At 39.4% G+C, this 24,005-nt stretch overlaps 1 protein-coding gene across 1 annotated transcript in view; it reads right to left on the reverse strand.

Moving 5' to 3' along the window:
* Nucleotides 1–24,005, reverse strand: part of LOC127621428 (tricarboxylate transport protein B, mitochondrial-like) — a 25,821-nt gene continuing 1,816 nt past the window's right edge. The window contains exons 2-9 of the mRNA XM_052095010.1: nucleotides 12,093–12,200; nucleotides 11,570–11,669; nucleotides 7,065–7,203; nucleotides 6,884–6,968; nucleotides 2,977–3,081; nucleotides 2,701–2,816; nucleotides 632–705; nucleotides 1–494 (exon numbers count right to left, since the gene is read on the reverse strand). Coding sequence (XP_051950970.1) covers nucleotides 380–494; nucleotides 632–705; nucleotides 2,701–2,816; nucleotides 2,977–3,081; nucleotides 6,884–6,968; nucleotides 7,065–7,203; nucleotides 11,570–11,669; nucleotides 12,093–12,200 — 842 coding nt within the window. The 3' untranslated portion in view covers nucleotides 1–379. The remainder of the gene's footprint in view (nucleotides 495–631; nucleotides 706–2,700; nucleotides 2,817–2,976; nucleotides 3,082–6,883; nucleotides 6,969–7,064; nucleotides 7,204–11,569; nucleotides 11,670–12,092; nucleotides 12,201–24,005) is intronic.

Consider the following 24,005-nt stretch of genomic DNA (forward strand, 5'->3'; position numbering starts at 1 on the left):
ATTTCTCATATAGAGTTACATCAACACAGGGGTGAGTAAACAATGACTGAATTAGCATTTTTGGGTGAACTGTCCCTTTAAAAAACTCTGGGTTTTGAGTATGTAGTAATAACAGGTGTGTTAAATTTGGCACGCTTAAATCATGTCTATTTTTACAGCTACTGATAGGCCTCTGTAAGACATACAAAATGAAAATAGTTTATTATTATGTGCATATTTCAATGCAAGTCTAATAAGAAGAGATGCTGAAGGTGAAAGTGGAATAAAACTCAACTGAATGACAGTAAACAGCTGACTGAGGCCTGTGTACAGTTCTATTATTGTTACAGTGATCGCGTCTCATGTGACCTCCTCCTCTTTCCTCTCAGGTCTTTATTTTTCACTGTGTTTTCCAGACTTTGTTCAGGACCTTCACGACTTCCTCATAGATGATAAAGACGATGGCCACGTCTAAACACACTCTGCCCAGACGAGGAACCGTGCCCTTGTAGAACCTGCAGGAGATGTCAACACACTCATAAAGTGAGGAACATCAACTGGACATCTTCCTGGAGACTCAATATATTGGTTTGTAAAACTCTGTTAGATGCAGTAACATGAGGCGCTAATGGAGAACTTGAAACACACTTACGCAGCTGGGCCTTCATGTTTCATGATCTTCACGGCGCAGTCCATCGTGCTTTTATATTTGTGCGCTTCCAAACCCTGAGAAGAAAACAACATATTTTTAAAAACTAAACCTCAAATACTACTACATTGTTTTCAATGGAAATATTGAGAATGGGTATTTATAAGCTTGCAACAGCATGATTCTGAATGTAATATTGCTTTTTAAATCACAGTTCTTTAAACTAAAATTGCAGCCAGTTATTTTTTGTCCATTTTAGCTCCTCCAGTGAAAACGTATTGAAGACCTGAACCACACTTAAAAAAAAAAACTTTACTAGGGGATTTTGTATGTGTGTTAGAGCCTTCCTGAGCATAAGTCCTACAAAAAAAATATATATATTTTTTTAAATGTAAATATATATATTTTTTTTCACTCTCTCAATTTTTGTTTAGTTTTTTTGTTGTCTAAAAATATTTTTTTTTCAAATATTTTTTTTAAAAATGTAAATATATATTTTTTTTCACTCTCTCAAAAAAATTTTTTTGTGTAAAAAAATATTTTTTTCAATTTTTTTTTTTTTTTTTTAACAATTAGCATGCACTACCAGCCTCGGCCACCAGGTTCTTACCATCTTACGCTTACAAGGTGACAGATGTGGTACTGTCACAGTTTGTCTCCACCGTGTTCAGGGACTCTTATTTTATATAATAATAAATTGATCAATTGTCACACATTATACATACATTTCTGCATATACATGGTGAAATTATTTATTTTTCACATATCCCTAAGCTAAGTTGGGGTCAGAGTGCAGGGTCAGCCATGATACGGCGCCCCTGGAGCAGATAGAGTCAAGGGCCTTGCTCAAGGGCCCAACAGTGGTGTCTTGGTGGTGTTGGGGCTTGAAACCCCGACCTTCTGGTCAGTAACCCAGAGCCTCAACCACTGAGCCACCACAGTTTTCTCCTGCACTACATTTCCCACAATCCACTGCCCTAATCATCATTATCCTCACCTGTTTCCCTGTGTGTATATACCCTCTAGTGTTGTTCATTAATTGTCCATCCTTAAAGTGTAATGTTTGAAGTGTTACGTTGTGCTAAGATTAGATTTAGTGTTTGTTCCACTCCAGCGATTACTATTGATTAGTTTATTAGTGTGTTCTACTCCTGCATCTCTTCCACTCCTTGGACACCAAACGACACAGAAATAAACTAATCAATAGCTGGAGTGGAACAAACACTAAATCTAATCTTAGCACAACGTAACACTTCAAACATGACACTTGAAGGACTGACAGAACTAGAGGATATATATACACAGGGAAACTGATGAGGGAATGGCATACAGGTGAGGATAATGATGATTAGGGCAGTGCATTGTGGGAAACGTAGTGCAGGAGAAAACTTCAAAATAAGAGTCCCTGAACACGGTGGAGAAACTGTGCCAGGTACTTGATCTGTTGATTTATAGTTTTATAATATTGTAACAAGAATGTTTTGCAAATCTGAATCAATGAAATAAACATATAATGTAAAAGAGTTTTTTCGGGATGTTTGATGACATTCACCATCGGGGATATGGATGCTGCTATTGCTATTGTGCTTTCTTCTTTAGCTGGCCTATGTAAACTATGTATGTGCTAGATTGACAGAAAAATCATAATAATTTAGAAAGAATAAAACAATTTAGACAATTTGAGAAAGTCATTGGCGGAGCTAGGGTGTGGCCACCATGGACCCCATGTGCCACCCCACTTGCAATTGCTGTTTTAGTCATTTTTTTGTTCATTTTTTGGCACAATTGAGTTCTTTAGAGGTGAAATCATCTTTGTACAACCTTAACATGTGTGCACACCAAGGTCGCCGCACCTCTCTGCCCACAGTCCAATGATATAAAAATGCTGCCCAAACATTTCTGTGCCACCTCAGACTGATCACTTGCCCCTGCCTGGCCACCCCTTTGAAAAAATCCTCTATATTGGGAACAATCTAGTTCCTAGAGCTACATTTGCTACATGCATCTGTGTAGACATCAGGTAGGGTCCCTTAAAAGTATGCACATGCATCTTTGTACTGACATGTGCGTACCTGCATTCTGGTCTTGATGACGTCCAGAGGCGTGTTTCCAAACACACTAGCCGCCCCAGCGATCGCACCGAACGCACCTGTCACGATGGGGTTGATGGACTTGTTGGGGTTATCACCTGTGATGAAACGGAGAATGACAACGGTCAGACGCATGTGCATGTGATAACACACGGGCTGAGTACTCAATGTCCAGCAGGGGGAAGTGTTGCTCACAAAACCATAAAGTACACACCAGCAGGTTCATTCATAAACACACACATGCACACACACACTCACCTTTGTACCAGTTTCTGAGAGAGGTCATGACATAGAATCGGATCGCCTGATTGGATCCTTGTTTAAGGACAGTCGCTGTGAGGCCTTGATACGTCCCTCTGATTCCTGAGAGACAGACGGAAAGACAATGTGAGGCATTACTGTATGTTAGTAAAGTTTCAATGGGAGCAGTTTGTAGTTTGAAGAGGGCAAACATCTCGATCAAATCACTTCGCTGTAAATGCCTAATACCACCAATGCTGATGCAACAAAACAATGTGATTCACAGGCAAAAATTTGGATTTCAACTAAACTTTTCACACAAAGTGACACAAATGTTTTAATAGTTTCTGAGTTTACACGAGTCTGTGCATGCAAAATACAATATGTAATACTTCAATACAAAAAACAACCCATTTAGCAAATACAACCCATCGCTGAGATGTAGTAGTAGTAGTTAGTAGTAGTAGCAGTAGTAGGTAGTAGTAGGTGTAGCAGTAGTAGTAGTAGCAGTAGTAGTTAGTAGTAGTAGTAGTAGTAATAGTAGTAGTTAGTAGTAGTAGTAGTAGTAGTTAGTAGTAGTAGTAGTAGTAGTAGTAGTAGTAGTAGTAGTTAGTAGTAGTATTAGTAGTTAGTAGTAGGTAGTAGTGGTAGTAGTTAGTAGTAGTAGTAGTAGTAGTAGCAGTAGTAGTAGTTAGTAGTAGTAGTAGTAGTAGTAGTTAGTAGTAGTAGTAGTAGTAGTAGTTAGTAGTAGTAGTAGCAGTAGTAGTTAGTAGTAATAGTAGAGTAGTAGTAGTAGTAGTAGCAGCAGCAGCAGCAGTAGTAGTAGTAGTAGTAGTTAGTAGTAGTAGTAGCAGTAGTAGTTAGTAGTAATAGTAGAGTAGTAGTAGTAGTAGCAGTAGTAGTAGTAGTAGTAGTTAGTAGTAGTAGTAGTAGTAGTAGTTATTATTATTAGTAGTAGTAGTAGTTAGTAGTAGTAGTAGTAGAGTAGTAGTAGTAGTAGTAGTTAGTAGTAGTAGTAGCAGTAGTAGTTAGTAGTAATAGTAGAGTAGTAGTTAGTAGTAGTAGTAGTAGTAGTAGTTAGTAGTAGTAGTAGTAGAGTAGTAGTAGTAGTAGTAGTTAGTAGTAGTAGTAGTAGTAGTAGTAGTTAGTAGTAGTAGTAGTAGTAGAGTAGTAGTAGTAGTAGTAGTTAGTAGTAGTAGTAGTAGTTAGTAGTAGTAGTAGTAGTAGTAGTTAGTAGTAGTAGTAGTTAGTAGTAGTAGTAGTAGAGTAGTAGTAGTAGTAGTAGTTAGTAGTAGTAGTAGTAGTAGTAGTAGTAGTAGTAGTAGTAGTTAGTAGTAGTAGTAGTATAGTAGTAGTAGTAGTAGTAGTAGTTAGTAGTAGTAGTAGTTAGTAGTAGTAGTAGTAGTAGTAGAGTAGTAGTTAGCAGTAGTAGTAGTAGTAGTAGTTAGTAGTAGTAGTAGTAGTAGTTAGTAGTAGTAGTAGTAGTAGTAGTTAGTAGTAGTAGTAGTAGAGTAGTAGTAGTAGTAGTAGTTAGTAGTAGTAATAGTAGTAGTTAGTAGTAGTAGTAGTAGAGTAGTAGTAGTAGTAGTAGTTAGTAGTAGTAGTAGTAGTAGCAGTAGTAGTTAGTAGTAGTAGTAGCAGTTAGTAGTAGTAGTAGTTAGTAGTAGTAGTAGTAGCAGTTAGTAGTAGTAGTAGTAGTAGTAGTTAGTAGTAGTAGCAGTAGTAGTTAGTAGTAGTAGTAGTAGTTAGTAGTAGTAGTAGTAGTAGCAGTAGTAGTTAGTAGTAGTAGTAGTAGCAGTTAGTAGTAGTAGTAGTAGTAGTAGTTAGTAGTAGTAGCAGTAGTAGTTAGTAGTAGTAGTAGTTAGTAGTAGTAGTAGTAGTAGCAGTTAGTAGTAGTAGTAGTTAGTAGTAGTAGTAGTAGCAGTTAGTAGTAGTAGTAGTAGTAGTTAGTAGTAGTAGCATTAGTAGTTAGTAGTAGTAGTTAGTAGTAGTAGTAGTAGCAGTTAGTAGTAGTAGCAGTAGTAGTTAGTAGTAGTAGTAGTAGTAGTTAGTAGTAGTAGTTAGTAGTAGTAGTAGCATTTAGTAGTAGTAGTAGTTAGCAGTAGTAGTAGTAGTAGTAGTTAGTAGTAGTAGTAGTAGCATTTAGTAGTAGTAGTAGTTAGTAGTAGTAGTAGTAATAATAATAGTGGCTCAGTGGGTAGCACTGTTGCTTCCCAGCAAGAAGGTCCCGGGTTCGAGTCCCGGCTCACCCAGGGCCTTTCTGTGTGGAGTTTGCATTGTCTCCCCGTGTTTTTGTGGGTTTCCTTGGGGTGCTCCGGTTTCCCCCACAAGTCCTAAAACATGCAGGTTAAGTTAATTGTAGACTCTAAATTGCCCCGTATGTGTGAGCGATAGTAGTTGTGTCAGGACGGGCATCCGGTGTAAAACTGTGCCCAAATATATATATGTGAAGCGGACCCTGCAACCACGTGGGACAAAACGCTAGGAAAGAAGACATATATATATATATTAGGGCTGTCATACCGATCAGCCACAGCATTAAAAGCACCTACCTAATATTGTGTAGGACCCCCTCGTGCCACCAAAACAGCGCCAACCCTGATGATATTCATCTCAGCACAATTGTACAGAGTGGTTATCTGAGTTACTGTAAACTTTGTCATTCGGAGTAAATTCTAGGGACTGTTGTGCGTGAAAATCCCAGAAATACTCAAACCAGCCCGTCTGGCACCAACAATCATCCATGTGGTTATCTGATCAGCCAATCATCTGGCAGCAGTGCATATAATTGTGCAGATACGGGTCAGGAGCTTCAGTTAATGTTCACATCAACCATCAGAATGGGGAAAAAATGTGATCTCAGTGATTTGGACCATGGCATGTTTGTTGGTGCCAGATAACTAACCCTAATCTGATCTGTGGGATGTGCTCCACCTTGCAAACCCCTTTTCAGCATATCGCGGCACTGTTTTGTGCTCCGGTTTACTTATTGCGGCCAGTTCGGCAAGTTTCACGCCTGACCCACAGGCCCACTAGGTTCTCCCGCTGGCCAGTCCGCCCCTGATCGGCCCCAAAGTGCGTCGGCCCACCGGGAAAATGCTCGGTATGCCAGATTGCGAGTCCAGTCTTGGTGCCAGATATCACAGGACACCTTCAGAAGTCTTCTAGAGTTAATGCCTCAGCGGGTCGGCACAGTTTTGAAATCATGCGGAGGACCAACGGCATATTAGGCAGGTGTTTCCATGTTTTTAAAGAGTACGAGTACCGAGCGGGACTCACCCATACTTATTTTTTTCATATCAACAGTTTATTTCAATTTTATCAGCAAATAGATTCAAAAAAGTTATAATTTCAAACTTGAATCAAATGAAAATAGAATTAATTTTCGATATAATACCATAACATAATTTTTTTTATCCAAAATACAACATTATTTCTCAAATAAAGTGCAGTATAAAATGTATTACTTAAAAATAATACAATTACTATTGATTTATTATTAGTAGTAGTAGTTGTAGTATTACAGTGAATACATACATATACAGTAGTGATATATTTCTGTTTAATTATTATTATTTTTTCATTTAAATTGAGCTTTTATGTCATCGGAAGCTTTTATTTTGAAGCCCTTTGTGTTTTTGACGGTAGCTTCTCACTTCCGGAAGAGCAGATCACCTGACCCAGGTGACCCAGTGTAATTATTAAACTGCAAAAGTCTGCGATTCAATTAAATAAATATATAGTCTGTATGTGCTGCACACTACAAATTGAATAAGCTCTCTGCTTAGTAATAATAATAATAATAATAATAATACTAGCAAAGTAGTTTAAATGGCAGTCCTGGACACTTGGACCTGGACTCACATATTCCCCACAGCTATGAGGTTCAGCAGTCAAAACAAAGCGTACCAAACCAGTTCTGTACCTTGAGTTCTGACGATCTCTTGCACTCCATGAAAAAAGCCTCGATATTTGGGATTGGGTGAGGATTGATCATGGATGAATTTCACCTAGATTGTGAGAGAGCAACATGGCTTTGGTAAACGTGCGGAAGATATAACCTCTACCATTATATTCAACATTACACTTTTGACCTTTGACCTTACCTTTACTGTCTCCATGGGACAGACGATCAGGACCGCCTCCATGACGCCTGCGCCTAAACCGCATACTAACCCACGAGTGCTGTCCAGTTTCCCCGACTCGTCTTTCATCCGATTACTCAATATTTCAAACACACCGAACCTGCAGAAAGACTCCTTATTTTAAAGTCAACATTCGCAACCCATTTTACCATTGTATCATTATTTCTAATGTAAACATTTCATTCAATGTACAGTTTTTGCATCATTATGTATAGAGGTGTATAAAGACGAGCGAGAGACTGAAGCAAAAAGGCGATATAAGCAAACATTACATACAGAGAACAGAGCTCGAGGGCAGTCAAATAATTAGACGCCAACCATGCATTTCCACCAAACCTATTCCCGTCCCGTGCCTCACCTTCAGTTCTATCCTTCCTCTTTAATCGCAAAACATCAGCAGTAACCCGGGCAACCGCTGGAGGGGCGGCCACAGGTGTCCATTAACAGCAGGAAGCAATGGTGTATTTTTACTACCTGTTCCTTGTTTTTAAAAACACATGTGATTAATGCTCAAGAGACACGACGTCAGGAAGTCTAGCAGAGGTAGAGAGCTATTTAAAGAACTGCACTGAATTGTAGAGTATACTCGAGGTAAACAAAGACAAGCCTGAACTGTCATTTATCGCTGTACCTGTCTGGCTTCTGTCATGTACACCCTCCTGTTAACCCGTCTTACTTTCTCTCTCTTTATATATATTTATGTTTGTAACTCAAATGATCCATTCAGCACTGTTTGTTTAAAATTTTTTGCAGCATGATAGGATTCAACTTATGTATCCAATGCTTACTGCATTTTATATACAGTCTATACATTTATCAGATGAGGTTTATTGATGAGGAATACAATGGAAAGCAACTATCGGCAGCGATTAATCAGTTAAACCGATACCTCTATTGTGAAATGCAGTATGCAACAATAAACATATAGTATGCTCAACCAAACATTAGGAAGCTCTTTGTTGTAAAACAGTTGTCACATGACCTCAGTATGGCTATGTTTGGTATGGAATACTAGAGCTGTGTCCCAAATGATGTGCGTCTACACTATACACTATACACTCAACCGCTCAAATGGAAGCATTCGCCGTTTTTCAGCTGACCTTTCAAGTGCACGCAATGGGTTTGTTCCAAAACATAGTGAGCTGACTTGCTGTCTCCTGCCTACATAGACAGCTGTCTTCTATGGAAGCATCCTTACTGAAACGATGCCTCATAAGAGAGCGATTTGGAACGCTCTACATCGACGGCAGCTCCACGCGGCATTCAAATAGCACTTGTCACGCTCATCGTGGTGCATTCTAGTATCGCCTACCTGGGGGAGGATACATATGATGCTATATATATATATATATATATAATGGTGGCACATTTATCACCTTTTCTCCCAATTTGAAATCCCCAATGCCCACTACTTAGTAGGTCCTCGTGGTGGCGCGGTTACTCACCTCAATCCGGGTGGCGGAGGACAAATCTCAGTTGCAATCCGCGCATCTGATCGCGTGACTCGTTGTGCATGACACCGCGTAGACTCACAGCATGTGGAGGCTCATGCTACTCTCCACGATCCACACACAACTCACCACACGTCCCATTGAGAGTGATAACCACTAATCACCACCACGAGGATGTTACCCCATGTGACTCTACCCTCCCTAGCAACCGGGCCAATTTGGTTACCCCATGTGACTCTACCCTCCCTAGCAACCGGGGCTAATTTGGTTACCCCATGTGACTCTACCCTCCCTAGCACCCGGGCCAATTTGGTAACCCCATGTGACTCTACCCTCCCTAGCAACCAGGCCAATTTGGTTAACCCATGTGACTCTACCCTCCCTAGCAACCGGGCCAATTTGGTTACCTCATGTGACTCTACCCTCCCTAGCAACCAGGCCAATTTGGTTAACCCATGTGACTCTACCCTCCCTAGCAACCGGGCCAATTAGGTTACCCCATGTTATTCTACCCTCCCTAGCAACCGGGCCAATATGGTTACCCCATGTGATTCTACCCTCCCTAGCAACCGGGCCAATTTGGTTACCCCATGTGACTCTACCCTCCCTAGCAACCGGGCCAATTAGGTTACCCCATGTTATTCTACTCTCCCTAGCAACCGGGCCAATATGGTTACCCCATGTGATTCTACCCTCCCTAGCAACCGGGCCAATTTGTTTGCTTAGGAGACTTACAGCATGTGGAGGCTCATGCTACTCTCCACGATCCACACACAACTCAACACACGCCCCATTGAGAGCGAGAACCACTAATCAACACCACGAGGAGGTTACCCCATGTGACTCTACCCTCCCTAGCAACCGGGCCAATTTGGCTGCTTAGGAGTCACTCAGCACGCCCTGGATTCGAACTGGTGACTCCAGGGGTGGCAGTCAACATCAATACTCACTGAGATACCCAGACCCCATATGATGCTATCTTAAAATTTGTCCAAAACGAGGTATCTAATGAGGCAGCATAGTTAAGATACCTACATTTTGGAACAGACTTCACGTCATGAGTGTGCCAAGGATGCATTAGCATGTTAGCCAAACTCGCTACATAACGTACATATTCACACTGCATGGAGTGATTGTAAAGCAATCAACTCATATATGTAACTTGATGTCATCACTAGCTTCCACGTGTTTCCATCTAAGTTATGCGGAAAAACCATAATATCGCAAAAGCACGTTTCCATCCAATGTGTTCAAAAGAACAAAAACATCACTTCCGGAGGAATTTTAGCCACTATGACTTTTTCCACTGTAAACTTTCAACTTTGTCCCATGGTTGAGAACTGAAGCTGTTTTTTCCGATAAGCCTCACTAACAAGTGACCGTCTTGTGGCCACACAGTAGTTTAGTCCCAATCCAGGGCTGGACTGGTAATCTGGCATACCGGGCATTTTCCCGGTGGGCTGGCGCACTTTGGGGCTGATCAGGGGTGGACTGGCCATCGGGAGAACAGAGCAGGCCAGTGGGACTGCCGCGAAACGTGCCGAATGGGCTGCGATAACCTAAAATGAGCCGCCACGTTATGCAGAACGGACCACTGATGGCGCAGCGATATGCAGAAAAGGACAGCGAACACCCCCCCCCCCATCAAGAACTTTTGGGCCAGTTGCCATGTAAAACCCCAGGCTGATTTCTCTTCCCAGTCCAGCCCTGTCCCAATCCTGTCAATTATCGTCGCACTGCGCATGTGGAAATACTCTTACTTTCACTATTAAACATAGCCGTGAGTTCTACTGTCGATTTTTTACGATGTGACTTCACGAAGTGTTTTAGTGATCTCACGATCATTCAAGATTTTTTATCGACCACATTCTGTCTCTCTCTCCTCCAATCAAATTTCACCTACTCACTTTAGCAGATCTGTTGCAGTTGTTTGAAGCAAAAACTCACTAAATGGTGAGTTCACTAAAAGACTGAAACTGAAAATCATCTGCATGACAAAATATGCAAATTTGGTTCTTGTGTGAATGTATCGTGTTCAGATATTATGACAGAAAGAAATGATTTTTGGAAGTGCGGGATGGTTTGGGTGTGGCGTTCTGGAGAGCACGGCAGAATGTAAATAAGATGAAGGTTGTAAATGTAATCTGGGCTTGAATCCAGCAGATTTAGATGAGTCACAGTGTCAGATGTACAGCACAAACTCCATTAGTGGGGCAAACACAAGGTCACCCCCTAAAAAAATCAGTTCAATCAGCTAATGAAAAGAGGGGGAAGGAGGAGACAGAGAGGAGCGGTGGAGGAGACGAGGAGGAGGAGGATAATCAATCTGAGTGCTGAATTGCTGGACGGAGGGTCACTGACTTAAAGAGACAAGCCACTTTAAACCACATCTGACCCAGAACCCATCAGAACCTCTCTTGGCTCAGTAGAGCACAACAGTCCGGTTCCGAAAGGAAAAAAAAAATGCAATCCTCTACTCCATAGGGGAACTGATTATTAATGATACAAATGTTTAAATACAGAGGTTGTTAATCAAGGGTATATGCTTTTGTTGAAGCCATCAGTCCACGTTATTTCCGCTGTATTTTTCTTATTGTGTGATCTATCACTTGATAAGTGATACACAACACACAATGCTGTCTATACAGAAAATGTGTGTTTATGTGTAATGAAGTCTCTTCTGCTGTCTTCCTCAGTGACCAGAAAACCACAGAGCATCAGTGTGACAGACAGCACTGGGCACGCACCGCTGGACCTGTCATTTAAACCTACACACACAGGCACAGGGACGTCACCCGCCTATAAATGTGAAAAGAGCTGCCATAAAGATCTACTATGTGTGTGTGTGTGTGTGTGTGTGTGTGTGTGTGTGTGTGTGTCAGAAAGTTTTTCTTAGATGAACAAAAACAATCAGCATAATAAATGTTAGCTGTCTGAAACAGATGCATTAATGCTGCAGCGATTGGCTGCCCAGCTTAAGCATGCATAAAGATTTATCTGTTTGTGTAAACATACCTGACAGCAGATTTAGGGATGGAACCATACAGTAATGAGCTGAGGCCTCTGTATAAACCCTTCCCTCCGTGATGACGAACAGTCTGTGATACACAGTCCACTGCAACAGCAATAATTACAACATCATTACAGCTGATTCATGCATCTGCAATATAACAGACTTAAAACTATGATGCCTATTATAGACACTTTAATAATAACATTTCTAATCGTTGGTATTGATATTAATAATGCATATTATCAATAAATGATAAACTCTTAATGGAGACAGCACTAACTAACTAATGTTAGTTAGTAAGATTTTATTAATGGGAGAACAGCTGTCTTTTAAATAAGCAGAAGGCTTGTTAAAAATGTTCTCTGAGCTTCAGCCAGAAAGAGAGAGAGAAAGAAAGAAGATAAGTTTGTTTACTTTCTGCGTAGCAGCAGCAGCAGGTTGGAATCAGTTCTGGACCAGTTCCTTTAACTAATTAACTCCAAAGAGGATGTGCACGTCAAACGTGAGCTGTGTGTGTGTACTCACTGATGCCTCTGTAGCGGGGAGGGTTGGCTTTCTCATCTAACTGTAGTTGAGTCTTCACGTACTCTGTAGGAAAAGTGATGCAGATTTCAATGCCACCCGCGATACCACCTACAGAAATCAGAAAAGCATGATCAGTTACGAGCAGCTCATAATCATTCAGTGATCATGTCCAAGATCGATCACAATAAGGTCACAAACTTACAATCTGTTCATAATAATTCAAAATCAGCGATCATGAAAAATCAAGATTAGTCAAGATCAGCTCACAGGGGGTCACCATCAGTTCATAACCAGTCAAATCAGTACTCATGAAAAATGAAGATCAGTCAGAATCAGTGTTTATGATCATTCAAAATCACATCCAGTGATCATAAACTGTCAATATCAAGTCACAAACTTCCACAATCTGTTCATAATCATTCAAACTCAGTATCATGGAAAGTCAAGATCAGTCACAATCATTTACATTTATGCATTTGGCAGATGCTTTTATCCAAAGTGACTTACAGTGCAATTATTACAGGGACAATCCCCCCGGAGCAACCTAGAGTTAAGTGCCTTGCTCAAGGACACAATGGTGGTGGCTGTGGGGTTAGAACCAGCGACCATCTGATTAACAGGTGATTAACAGCCCTGTGCTTTAGCCACAACGCCACCACCACTCCAATAAACAATCAGTGTTTATGAACAGACAAAATAACATTCAGTGATCATGATCAGTCACAATCAGTGATCATGATCAGTCAAGATCAGTCACAATAAGTGATCATGATCAGTCAAGATACCATTCACAATCAGTGATCATACACAGTCTAGATCAGTCACAGTCAGTGATCATGATCAGTCAAGATCAGTCATAATCAGTGATCATGATCAGTCAAGATCAGTCACTGTCAGTGATCATGATCAGTCAAGATCAGTCACTGTCAGTGATCATGATCAGTCAAGATCAGTCACAGTCAGTGATCATGATCAGTCAAGATCAGTCACAGTCAGTGATCATGATCAGTCAAGATACCAATCACAGTCAGTGATCATGACCAGTCAAGATCAGTCACAATCAGTGATCATGATCAGTCAAGATCAGTCACTGTCAGTGATCATGATCAGTTAAGATACCAATCACAGTCAGTTCACAATCTTACAATCTGTTCATAATCATTCAAAATCAGTGATTATGTAAAATAAAGATTAATCAAGATCAGTTCACAAGGGGTCACAATCAGATAAAACCAGTCAAATCAGTACTCATGAAAAATCAAGATCAGTCACAATCAGTGTTTATGATCATTCAAAATCACATCCAGTGATCATAAACTGTCAATATCAAGTCACAAACTTTCACAATCTGTTCATAATCAGTAAAAAATCAGGATAACAAATAACATAAAGTCAAAATTAGTCAAAATAAGATCACAAGTGGTCCCAATCAGTTTATTACCAGCCCCAATCAGTGATCATAAGTCAACAAGGCATCATGATCAGTTCACAATCAGTAATCATGAACAGTCAAGATAATTCACAATCACTAACAATTAGTCACAACCAGTCCATAATTAGCATGATTTTAATCAATTCAGTTGTTCAATTCAGTAAATATAACCTGAATGCACACGTCCGTAGGAGAAAAAATGTACACTATTGTGGATTTGGTAGATTTGTTCATCTGAAAATAAGTCAAGAAGTGTATTTTCTTTATTTTTTATTTATTGGATGGTATTACATAAATTGACCAATGCATTGAATTATCATTGTCAGATTTTGTACATCCCTTACAATCAGTCCTAAGAAGTTCTTGATCAGACTTGACGAGCAAACCTCAGATAAGTGCTACACAACAACAGCTATGGGCAAAACATTACATCCATCACTACATCCACTCTCTCTCTCTCTCTCTCTCTCTCTCTCTCTCTGTCACCCCTTTTTAGTTTTTCTCCAGTTTGCTGCTTTAGTTCCATGGATTTTATTTTAGCATTTTGGAACCTGTTTGACATGGGGGTGTTTTAGAATCACACACACACACACACACACACACACACACACACACACACACGCACAGATACGCACAGCCGCTATATCTACTAATCAATAACCCCATGAGCTACTGCTGGTCGCTTCACCCAGAACAATCATAAATCAACCTAAAGGCCTTTATAAGCTCTCTGAAACACTAACTGTGCATGAGTGTGTGTGTGTGTGTGTGTGTGTGTGTGTGTGTGTGTGTGTGTGTGTGTGTGTGTGTGTGTGTGTGTGTGTATGTGTGTGTGTGTGTGTGTGTGTGACAAAGTGAATGCCAGGACAGGAAATTTCCAGACCAGCACCACATCTGAGACCTGCCATTTAAAGACGATTGATTTACATAAGACAAAATATCTGATTCAAACAAGCTCAGTCTCTGTATCGTTCATCACTGTGTGTGTGTGCTTCATGAATAACTGGATCCATGAGTTAATACTGCAGGCAGCATTTGCACAAGTGTGGTTATAATATCACTACTGCAATATTTGTCATACACACCTTAATCAAACATAAACATCATTAAATCAACAGACACATGAACACTTAAGACTGAAATATGTTATTCATTAATAACTGGGTTTCTGCAGGTTTTACAAACTTACATTTCAGACTGAACGACCTTTTTAAGACCACCGAAATTGAAATGTAACAAACTCTTAGAAATATATAATGTTTTATTTTAAATGCCAAGGGAACCTACAGTGGCAAGAAAAAGTATGTGAACCCTTTGGAATTAGCTGGTTTTCTGCATGAATTGGTCATAAAATTTGATCTCATCTTCATCACAAGTATAGATATTTAAAATGAGGTATTTGTTCCAACTCGTGGCTTAATTACACTCGAAAAATATTAAGATTTATGTTAGATTTCATAACAAAATCCCATCAAATTGCATTGAGAAATCTTTCGTGTTTTTACAATTGAAATCTGTTAAAATCACACGATTCATTTCGGTAGAAATTTGTTTAGAAATTGAAGTAAATATATCTCAAATAATTTTTGGCGTGTAGCCATTATTTGGGGGTTCTTCAATTTGGGGATGTTTAATGCAAGGATTGCGAGCTACCTTACATGCGCACAGATAGACGTTCCTACCCTGTGCAGCACGAGTACGTATTCGTTATTCTTTTATGTTTACTGTATTGTGATTCAAAACATTGATATATTTAGATCTTTACTCGCTTGTTTCTTATTCATCTGCATGATGCATTTGCTGCTTCGTGCAGTTATTTTTGGGTCCTATAAAGTCATTTTCAAAGAAGCACATTAACTACTTTAAGTATAGATTTTTTGGCGCTCGACAGCCTAAAGAGCCCGAAAGTCCCTAAAGAGCCGTTTGGACAATAAAAATGTCTCCTGTCTTGTGTTCCATAGAAGGAAGTCACATGGGTTATGAGCAATGTCATGATGACTGAACATGATTCATTTAGGTGAACTATTCCTGTAATTGTTGCCACTGTTTTAATTAGATTCAGTGATTCCTGAAAATCGTACTCCCACTGGAGGAACGTGTTTCAGGATTCTGGCATTACATCAGGCGAGAAACATTAAAGGAAAGATGACATTAAGTATTCCTTTCATGTTTCTCACGGAAGCGAACAGAAACATTATGGCTCTATTAATACATGATGTTTGATCTTCTGAAGGGCCTTGAGCTGTTGTGAGGGGCCCTCGGGTGCAGGGCACCACAATAAAGATGGCCTAATGACCCCGGGGCCGGTGTGAGAGTGTTTAGGGCCACTAAACGAGAACGAGACACGTAAGTGGCAATTCTGCTGATGCAGGCAAAATATGTCACTCTCTGGATGTTTGGCATTTTTTTATGCGCAATTCTGAAAATGCGAAGAGCTGAACGACCTCCTTGCTTGGGTGAGAGTTGTATCCGCTGTAATAGAGCAATTTAACATTATGTTATTTAATGCTGCCAGGAGACATTGCAGAATAGGTCACATAATGATGGCTCAAATGGTTATTCCCATACGCCGCCAGCCTCCATATATCTGGTAGCGCCTGTTCAAGCTGTTCTGGCTGATAGTGAGGACCCACTTTAACCATGTGTGAAGCTGCGTACACATGCATGGACGTTGTATCTTGGCTTCGCTATACACAATGCATCATTTAAATTCATTTAAACTGACTGACCTCATTTCGGGAGACTCTGTGCTGTCAGTAAAGGGTTAAACTTTTGCTGTAAGAGTCATGTGACCAAACAACCTCATTAAGTTTTTACTCTGAAACCACTTTGAGTCAAAAGATTAGAGTCAATTTAAGCAATAATTGAGAAACGCCTCCCTGTTAAACACAATGTCCACTTATGTGCCCTTAAGCAAATAATTTCCTATGAAATCTTATATTGACTGTCATTATCACATTGAGATCAACGGATGCATCCAAAAGCTGAAAATGTGTCTTTCAGAGGCTTTATATGGAGTTAAGATGAACATAAGGTGCATTTCAAACTGTTCTGAGACCAGTGCAGACAGACAGCACACTGGAGGTTAAGTCGTGCACTAAATAGGGAGCAAGGGAGCATCCTATAGCTCTCCTATAACTGTTCTGAGACCAGTGCAGACAGACAGCACACTGGAGGTTAAGTCATGCACTAAATAGGGAGCAAGGGAGCATCCTATATCTCTCCTATAACTGTTCTGAGACAAGTGCAGACAGACAGCACACTGGAGGTTAAGTCATGCACTAAATAGGGAGCAAGGGAGCATCCTATAGCTCTCTATAACTGTTCTGAGACCAGTGCAGACAGACAGCACACTGGAGGTTAAGTCATGCACTAAATAGGGAGCAAGGGAGCATCCTATATCTCTCTATAACTGTTCTGAGACCAGTGCAGACAGACAGCACACTGGAGGTTAAGTCTTGCACTAAATACGGAGCAAGGGAGCATCCTATATCCTATAACTGTTCTGAGACCAGTGCAGACAGACAGCACACTGGAGGTTAAGTCATGCACTAAATAGGGAGCAAGGGAGCATCCTATATCTCTCCTATAACTGTTCTGAGACAAGTGCAGACAGACAGCACACTGGAGGTTAAGTCATGCACTAAATAGGGAGCAAGGGAGCATCCTATAGCTCTCCTATAACTGTTCTGAGACCAGTGCAGACAGACAGCACACTGGAGGTTAAGTCATGCACTAAATAGGGAGCAAGGGAGCATCCTATAGTTCTCTATAACTGTTCTGAGATCAGTGCAGACAGACAGCACACTGGAGGTTAAGTCATGCACTAAATAGGGAGCAAGGGAGCATCCTATAGGTCTCCTATAACTGTTCTGAGACCAGTGCAGACAGACAGCACACTGGAGGTTAAGTCATGCACTAAATAGGGAGCAAGTGAGCATCCTATATCTCTCTATGCAGTTAAGTGCGTTCACTCCTAAAATCTGATCAAAAGTTCAGTTTCAGGCTGCAGATGATGTTTGGATCACTCAACATGTTTGACACACATGGGACGATGATCATCAGTACATAGATTCAACATTTATAATGGCTCATTTTATTTTAACATGGTTGACAGTGATTGGATGATGCTGGACATTACTTTGAATCTGAATTAATTATGATCATTTATGATGTAATGCCTCAAAAACATGAATAATCACTAATAATCTGACTTTCTATAGCTTGTTATTATTTTAAATTTCACAACTTAGTACTGCTGTCCACATATGTGGACATCACTATATAGGAAAACTCTAGAACTATGTTTATTAGGTGCTACTAGTTACAAATGAAAAGTGAGATGGTAAATGCACACAGCAGTCACACTCGGGCCTCAGGAGGTTATCCTCGATCTGTCGGTTAAGCACATATGACTAACCGGGGCTATATGATGAAGAGAAGTGTATGAAGAGTACGCTGGCATCGCGCTTTACAAATGGTCATCACATGTCATCGTTTATGCAAATACGCTGCATCCATCACATTATGCTAAACATTCAGGAAAACCACCTCATCCTAGCGCATAAACGTTTGAGCAATTTATCCCCATATCAAGCGTACATTCAGGTTTTCTTATAATTTACACAAAAATAGTTGGATGGAAACCCAGCCACTGATGTAATGTTATCTCGACGAAAAGCAGCTTTTGATAGCCTAGCATCAGTTAGAATGGGTTGAGAATATAAACAAATCAGTATTGTTTTGCACCATATCCAACCGGTGTGCTCTCGTTTGCCAGCACAAAGTGTGTTTACAAATTTACAGCTTAATATCTTTTTATTTATACTATTTATGGCAGGGCCTGTGAAAATGACGGCAGGGCAGGTAAAAGTCTGAACTATTGGCCTGTAAAGTGGTAAAAGCCTCACTGTTAAGCAGGAGGTGGAGGGGACGACAATCAGCAGGACAGACAGGAAAAACAGATTCTGATGAGGAGAGAGAGAGAGAGAGAGAGAGAGAGAGAGGAAGTGGTTGTGAATGGAGGAGGAGAAACACACTGACGAGCCCTCTACTTCAGAGAGGAGAAGAGCACTCACCGTGCTTAATTGCAGCCTTCCGGCAAGACCAGACACACACACACACACACTCACTCACTCACTCACTCACTCACTCACTCTCAAACACTCACTCACTCACACACACACAGACACACACTTGTTGTGTTTCCATGTTTTATGGGGACTTTCCATAGACATAATGCTTTTTATACTGTACAAACTTTATATTCTATCCCCTAAACCTAACCCTACCCCTAAACCTAACCCTCACAGAAAACATTCTACATTTTTACATTTTCAAAAACATAATTTAGTATGATTTATAAGCTGTTTTCCTCATGGGGACCCGACAAAATGTCCCCACAAGGTCAAACATTTCGGGTTTTACTATCCTTATGGGGACATTTGGTCCCCACAAAGTGATAAATACACACTCACACACACACACACACACTCACACACACACACACACACACACACACACACACACACACACATACACACACACACACACACACACACACTCATATATACACACACACACACACACACACACACACTCATATATACACACACACACACACTCACACACACACACACTCATATATACACACACACACACACACACACACACACACTCATATATACACACACACACACACACACACACACACACACACTCATATATACACACACACACACACACTCACTCACACACACATACACACTCACACACACACACACACACACACACACACACACACTCATATATACACACACACACTCACACACACACACACACACACACTCATATATACACACACACACACTCACTCACACACACATACACACTCACACACACACACACACTCACTCACACACACATACACACTCACACACACACACACTCATATACACACACACACACACACACACACTCATATATACACACACACATACACACTCACACACACACACACACACACACACTCATATACACACACACACACACACTCTCACTCACACACACATACACACTCACACACACACACACTCATATATACACACACACACACACACACACACACTCACAAGGCAATAAAAGGCTTGAGTGATGTAGAAAACACAATAGTAGGGAGCTACCGGGTCTCCATTAGACAGAACGACCCGCAGGCGAACACACTGATACGCACTAGAGCTGGACATGAAGCGAGTCCTCAGAGGAACAGCAATGATTGATCATGCAAACACAAAGTCTTCAACTTAAAGCTGCACCACGTAAGAAGTTCGGGTAAGAAATGAACAAACTGCCATTATTGATTGAGTACATAAACAATCAGTGATCAAACGCTGTTCTTATCTTACTATCTTATTCACTAAGGTAAGCCTATGAAAATGATTTATGTTTTGAGCTGTCGGGTCGGATTTGGTACGAAATCGCTGGCTCATGACGTACATCCTTGCGTCGTGTCCGTAAACACAGGAAAGAAGAACCGTCTGTCTCGTTCCCAACAGTAGATGGTGCTAATGCACTGTTTTAGTTTGCGAAGAAGAAACTACAGTTCAGTCAGTCACACCCACACAGTTCAGGACAGCATCACAGCAGTCTGTATTTGTATATTTTACCCCCATCAATACTGAATCCTTGTCTTATGTTTTTAGTTTACGGTGTTATTGTGTGCATTGCATAGACATACTATTGTAGTATTACGGTTCACTTGCATTATCAACTGAGGCTGTACAATATAATATCAATCTGGGTATCTCAGCGAGTATTGACGCTGACTATCACACCTGGAGTCGTGAGTTTGAATCCAGGGCGTGCTGAGTGACTCCAGTCAGGTCTCCTTAGCAACCAAAATGGCCCGGTTGCTAGGGAGGGTAGAGTCACATGGGGTAACCTCCTCGTGGTCACTATAATGTTGTTTGCTCTCGGTGGGGCGTGTGGTGAGTTGGATGCCGCGGAGAATAGCGTAAAGCCTCCAGACACGCTACATCTCCACGGTAACGTGCTCAAGAAGTCACGTGATAAGATGCGCGGATTGACGGTCTCAGATGTGGAGGCAACTGAGATTTGTCCTCCGCCACCCGGATTGAGGCGAGTCACTACGCCACCACGAGGACTTAGAGCGCAAATTGGGGAGGAAAAAATAAATAAACAATAATAAAGTCTTCCATTGAACTCGTATCACTAGTTTAACCTCTTAAATTGATAAGTGTAGTACAATGCAAAGGTTAATAATATATAAAACGCATGAAGAATCATATTAATATATGATTGCGTCCCCCGTTCTCTATGTAAAAGCGCTTTGAGTGTAGAGTCAGAAATGTGCTATACGTGTATATAAGTATATAAGTGAATACGACTGTTGTTGATCTTCATCAAAGCATGTAATATTTCAGTTTTAAATGTTTAATCGAATAGCATTATATCAACATGAAAATAGCAGGTTATGACTCCGGCTCTGAATATCTCCAGTCGTGATCACACACCGGCTCAAATCACGAGAAGAGCCGTGCCAAAACACGACTCACGTAAAGTGTTCTGCTTGCAATTTTAAGTTTCAACCACAGATGTCACTAGAGAGCACAAAGTTATGTAGAGCAGCTTTAAATTCCAAAGTTTTATTTGTAATGTTTTTTGTGTCATTTTGGGTGGTTGGTAGACAGTTGCTCTGTTCCACACAGCCAATACATACTGGCAATGAGACAAATGGATTCAAAGATGTCTGATGTCAAGCCACTAACAGAAACGTACAGGGCCCTATTGTAAGAGCGCAGGATGTTTCTCGGAGTGGTGGTGGTGTAGTGGTCTAAGCTAATCTGATAATCTGGTAATCAGAAGGTCGCTGGTTCGAGCCCCACAGCCACCACCATTGTGTCCTTGAGCAAGGCACTTAACTCCAGATTGCTCCGGGGGGATTGTCCCTGTTATAAGTGCACTGTAAGTTGCTTTGGATAAAAGCATCTGCCAAATGCATAAATGTAAATAAATGTATATACAAACATATATACACAAACATACTCCTAACCTAGCTAACTCGTAAGAATGTTTGTTTATGTGTTCATTTCTCTTTCTCTATGTGAGTAAAAGTCGTACGTATTTGATCTCATACTATTATTGAAATAAAATGCTATGATAAATTGCTTATGTTCCTCATTTGTAAGTCACTTTGGGGAAAAGGTGTCTGCTAAATGACTAAATCTGATTTATCAGCAACGTGCTGCAGAATGAGACACTGGGTTGGAATGCATGCATGCGTGCGTGTGTGCGTGTGTGTGCGTGTGTGTGTGACGTGAAAAGTTTCCAGGTCACTGATGGGTTTTGTGCTACTGTATAAACCAGAGCTGCTCTACAATACATTCTTTCCAATAGCTGAATGCACATCAGAAACACACAAACACATTTCAGAGTGATCCCACACACACACACACACACACACACACACACACACATCCTGAATGACTAGAAACACCCACACATCTCTATCAGAGATATTTTTACAGTTAGCTCGGAATAAACAATACAAAAGGATCATAACATTATGCATAATGCAATAAATGTTTAAATATCCTTAACAGCCTGTCACAGACTTTCCAGTCAAATATGATGTGGCATTTTCATCTGACAGTTTAGTTTGTGTAATTATAGCCGGGCAGAGCACACATGAGCGTATAGAGAAAGGACAGGCCTTTAATTCGGGAGAATAAATATCACAGACATAAAACCCTGTCATTTCATTTCAGCCGAACAGCTCCCGGATGGTAGTTACCCAATTATTCCAAGAACACCAGAGCAGATCCATTATAGTTCACACACACACACATATATAGAGAGAGAAATAACCAAACCTCCTTTGTAATTGTACTAAATCTGTATATAAAGGTAAACTTTGGTTCTGTTACAATTAAACGCAACATCAGTTAAAACTTCTTTGTAAATACTTACATTTAAATGTATATATTTAAAAAATATTTCTATATATATTCAATATTTCAATATAGAATAAATATTTAATATTTTTGTTACATATAAATGTAATAAAATCTTTATTTTCTATTTAAATATTTTATATTTATATAATATATAATATTAAAATAAATTATATTATATATAAATAAATTATAAATATAATATTTTTTCATATTTTACAAATATTTTATTCTATTTTTGATATATTCAAACAAATGTTATACAATATTTAATAGATATTTATTTAATACTTTATAAATACTGTATACGTCTTTGTAAATATTTACATTTAAATATATATTTAAAAATATTTCAATATACTGTATATTCAATATAGAATAAATAGTTAATATTTATTTAATATTTTATAAATATTTACATTTATGTATTAAGTAAATTATACATACATTACATTTATATTTTTGTTACATATAAATAAATATAATAAAATAATATTATGACATTATATATATATATATATATATATATATGTAAATGTAAAATAAATGTGTATGTAATATTTAATAAATTATTTATACTCCTTTGTAAATATTTACATTTAAAAATAGCATTTAAAAAATATTTCAATATATATTAAATATAAAATAAATATGCTTTATATTTCTTTTTCATTTAATGGATATTTTATATGTTCATATATATGAATATTTTGCCATTAAATATAAAATATATTGTTTATATCCCTATACTCATAAACGTATTTTGTTCCATAGTTTTTAATTAACTAACATCATTCACATTTCTTCAGGGGATTGTAGTTAATTCCCTCATTAAACACGTTAAGCGTGGTACAAATATTCTAATATTTTCTGCTTTAAATCACAGTTTGTAATGTTGTAACTCAACACAGAGCAGGTTGGTTTGGTTAATGGCTTACAATGAAAAACAAATCTGGAACCAAGTGGCCATTTTTGGCTAAATAACAAACAATAGACCTTATAATAGAATGTTTACGGTTGCCAAGCAACATCTCCACTTGCTGCATTCATTTAGAATATGAAGTCACAGTTGTGTGTTTATCAGCATTGTTCAACGGCTTCAAACGGAACTATTATACATGTGTGTGAGGATGCTATTAACACATTAAGACACCATCTCTGATCCCCGACACATTGAAGGAGACACTGAAAGCTGCTGTATTTCTTTGATAGAATTAAACATCTGGGTTTGAAGGACATCAGCTGTGTGTCCTAGTGTTGGTCTAACCTTTACAGAACTGATTTATAGACAAAACATCTGATAAAATCCACCACAAATCTGATCAACAACCAAAACAAACGTCATTTATTCTGTACAGACCATGAGAGGAAGGGTGACAGTTTCATAGAGCAGTTATCAGGGTCTGTCTGAGTTTTAAGGTATTAAATACCAGGAAAAACATCCTTGAGCTTTTTGAGTCCATATACATATTTGAAATATATGTTAATAATTATCGGCTACTGTGGTTT

Source organism: Xyrauchen texanus, chromosome 27, assembly GCF_025860055.1.
Source record: "Xyrauchen texanus isolate HMW12.3.18 chromosome 27, RBS_HiC_50CHRs, whole genome shotgun sequence".
Lineage (NCBI taxonomy): Eukaryota > Metazoa > Chordata > Actinopteri > Cypriniformes > Catostomidae > Xyrauchen > Xyrauchen texanus.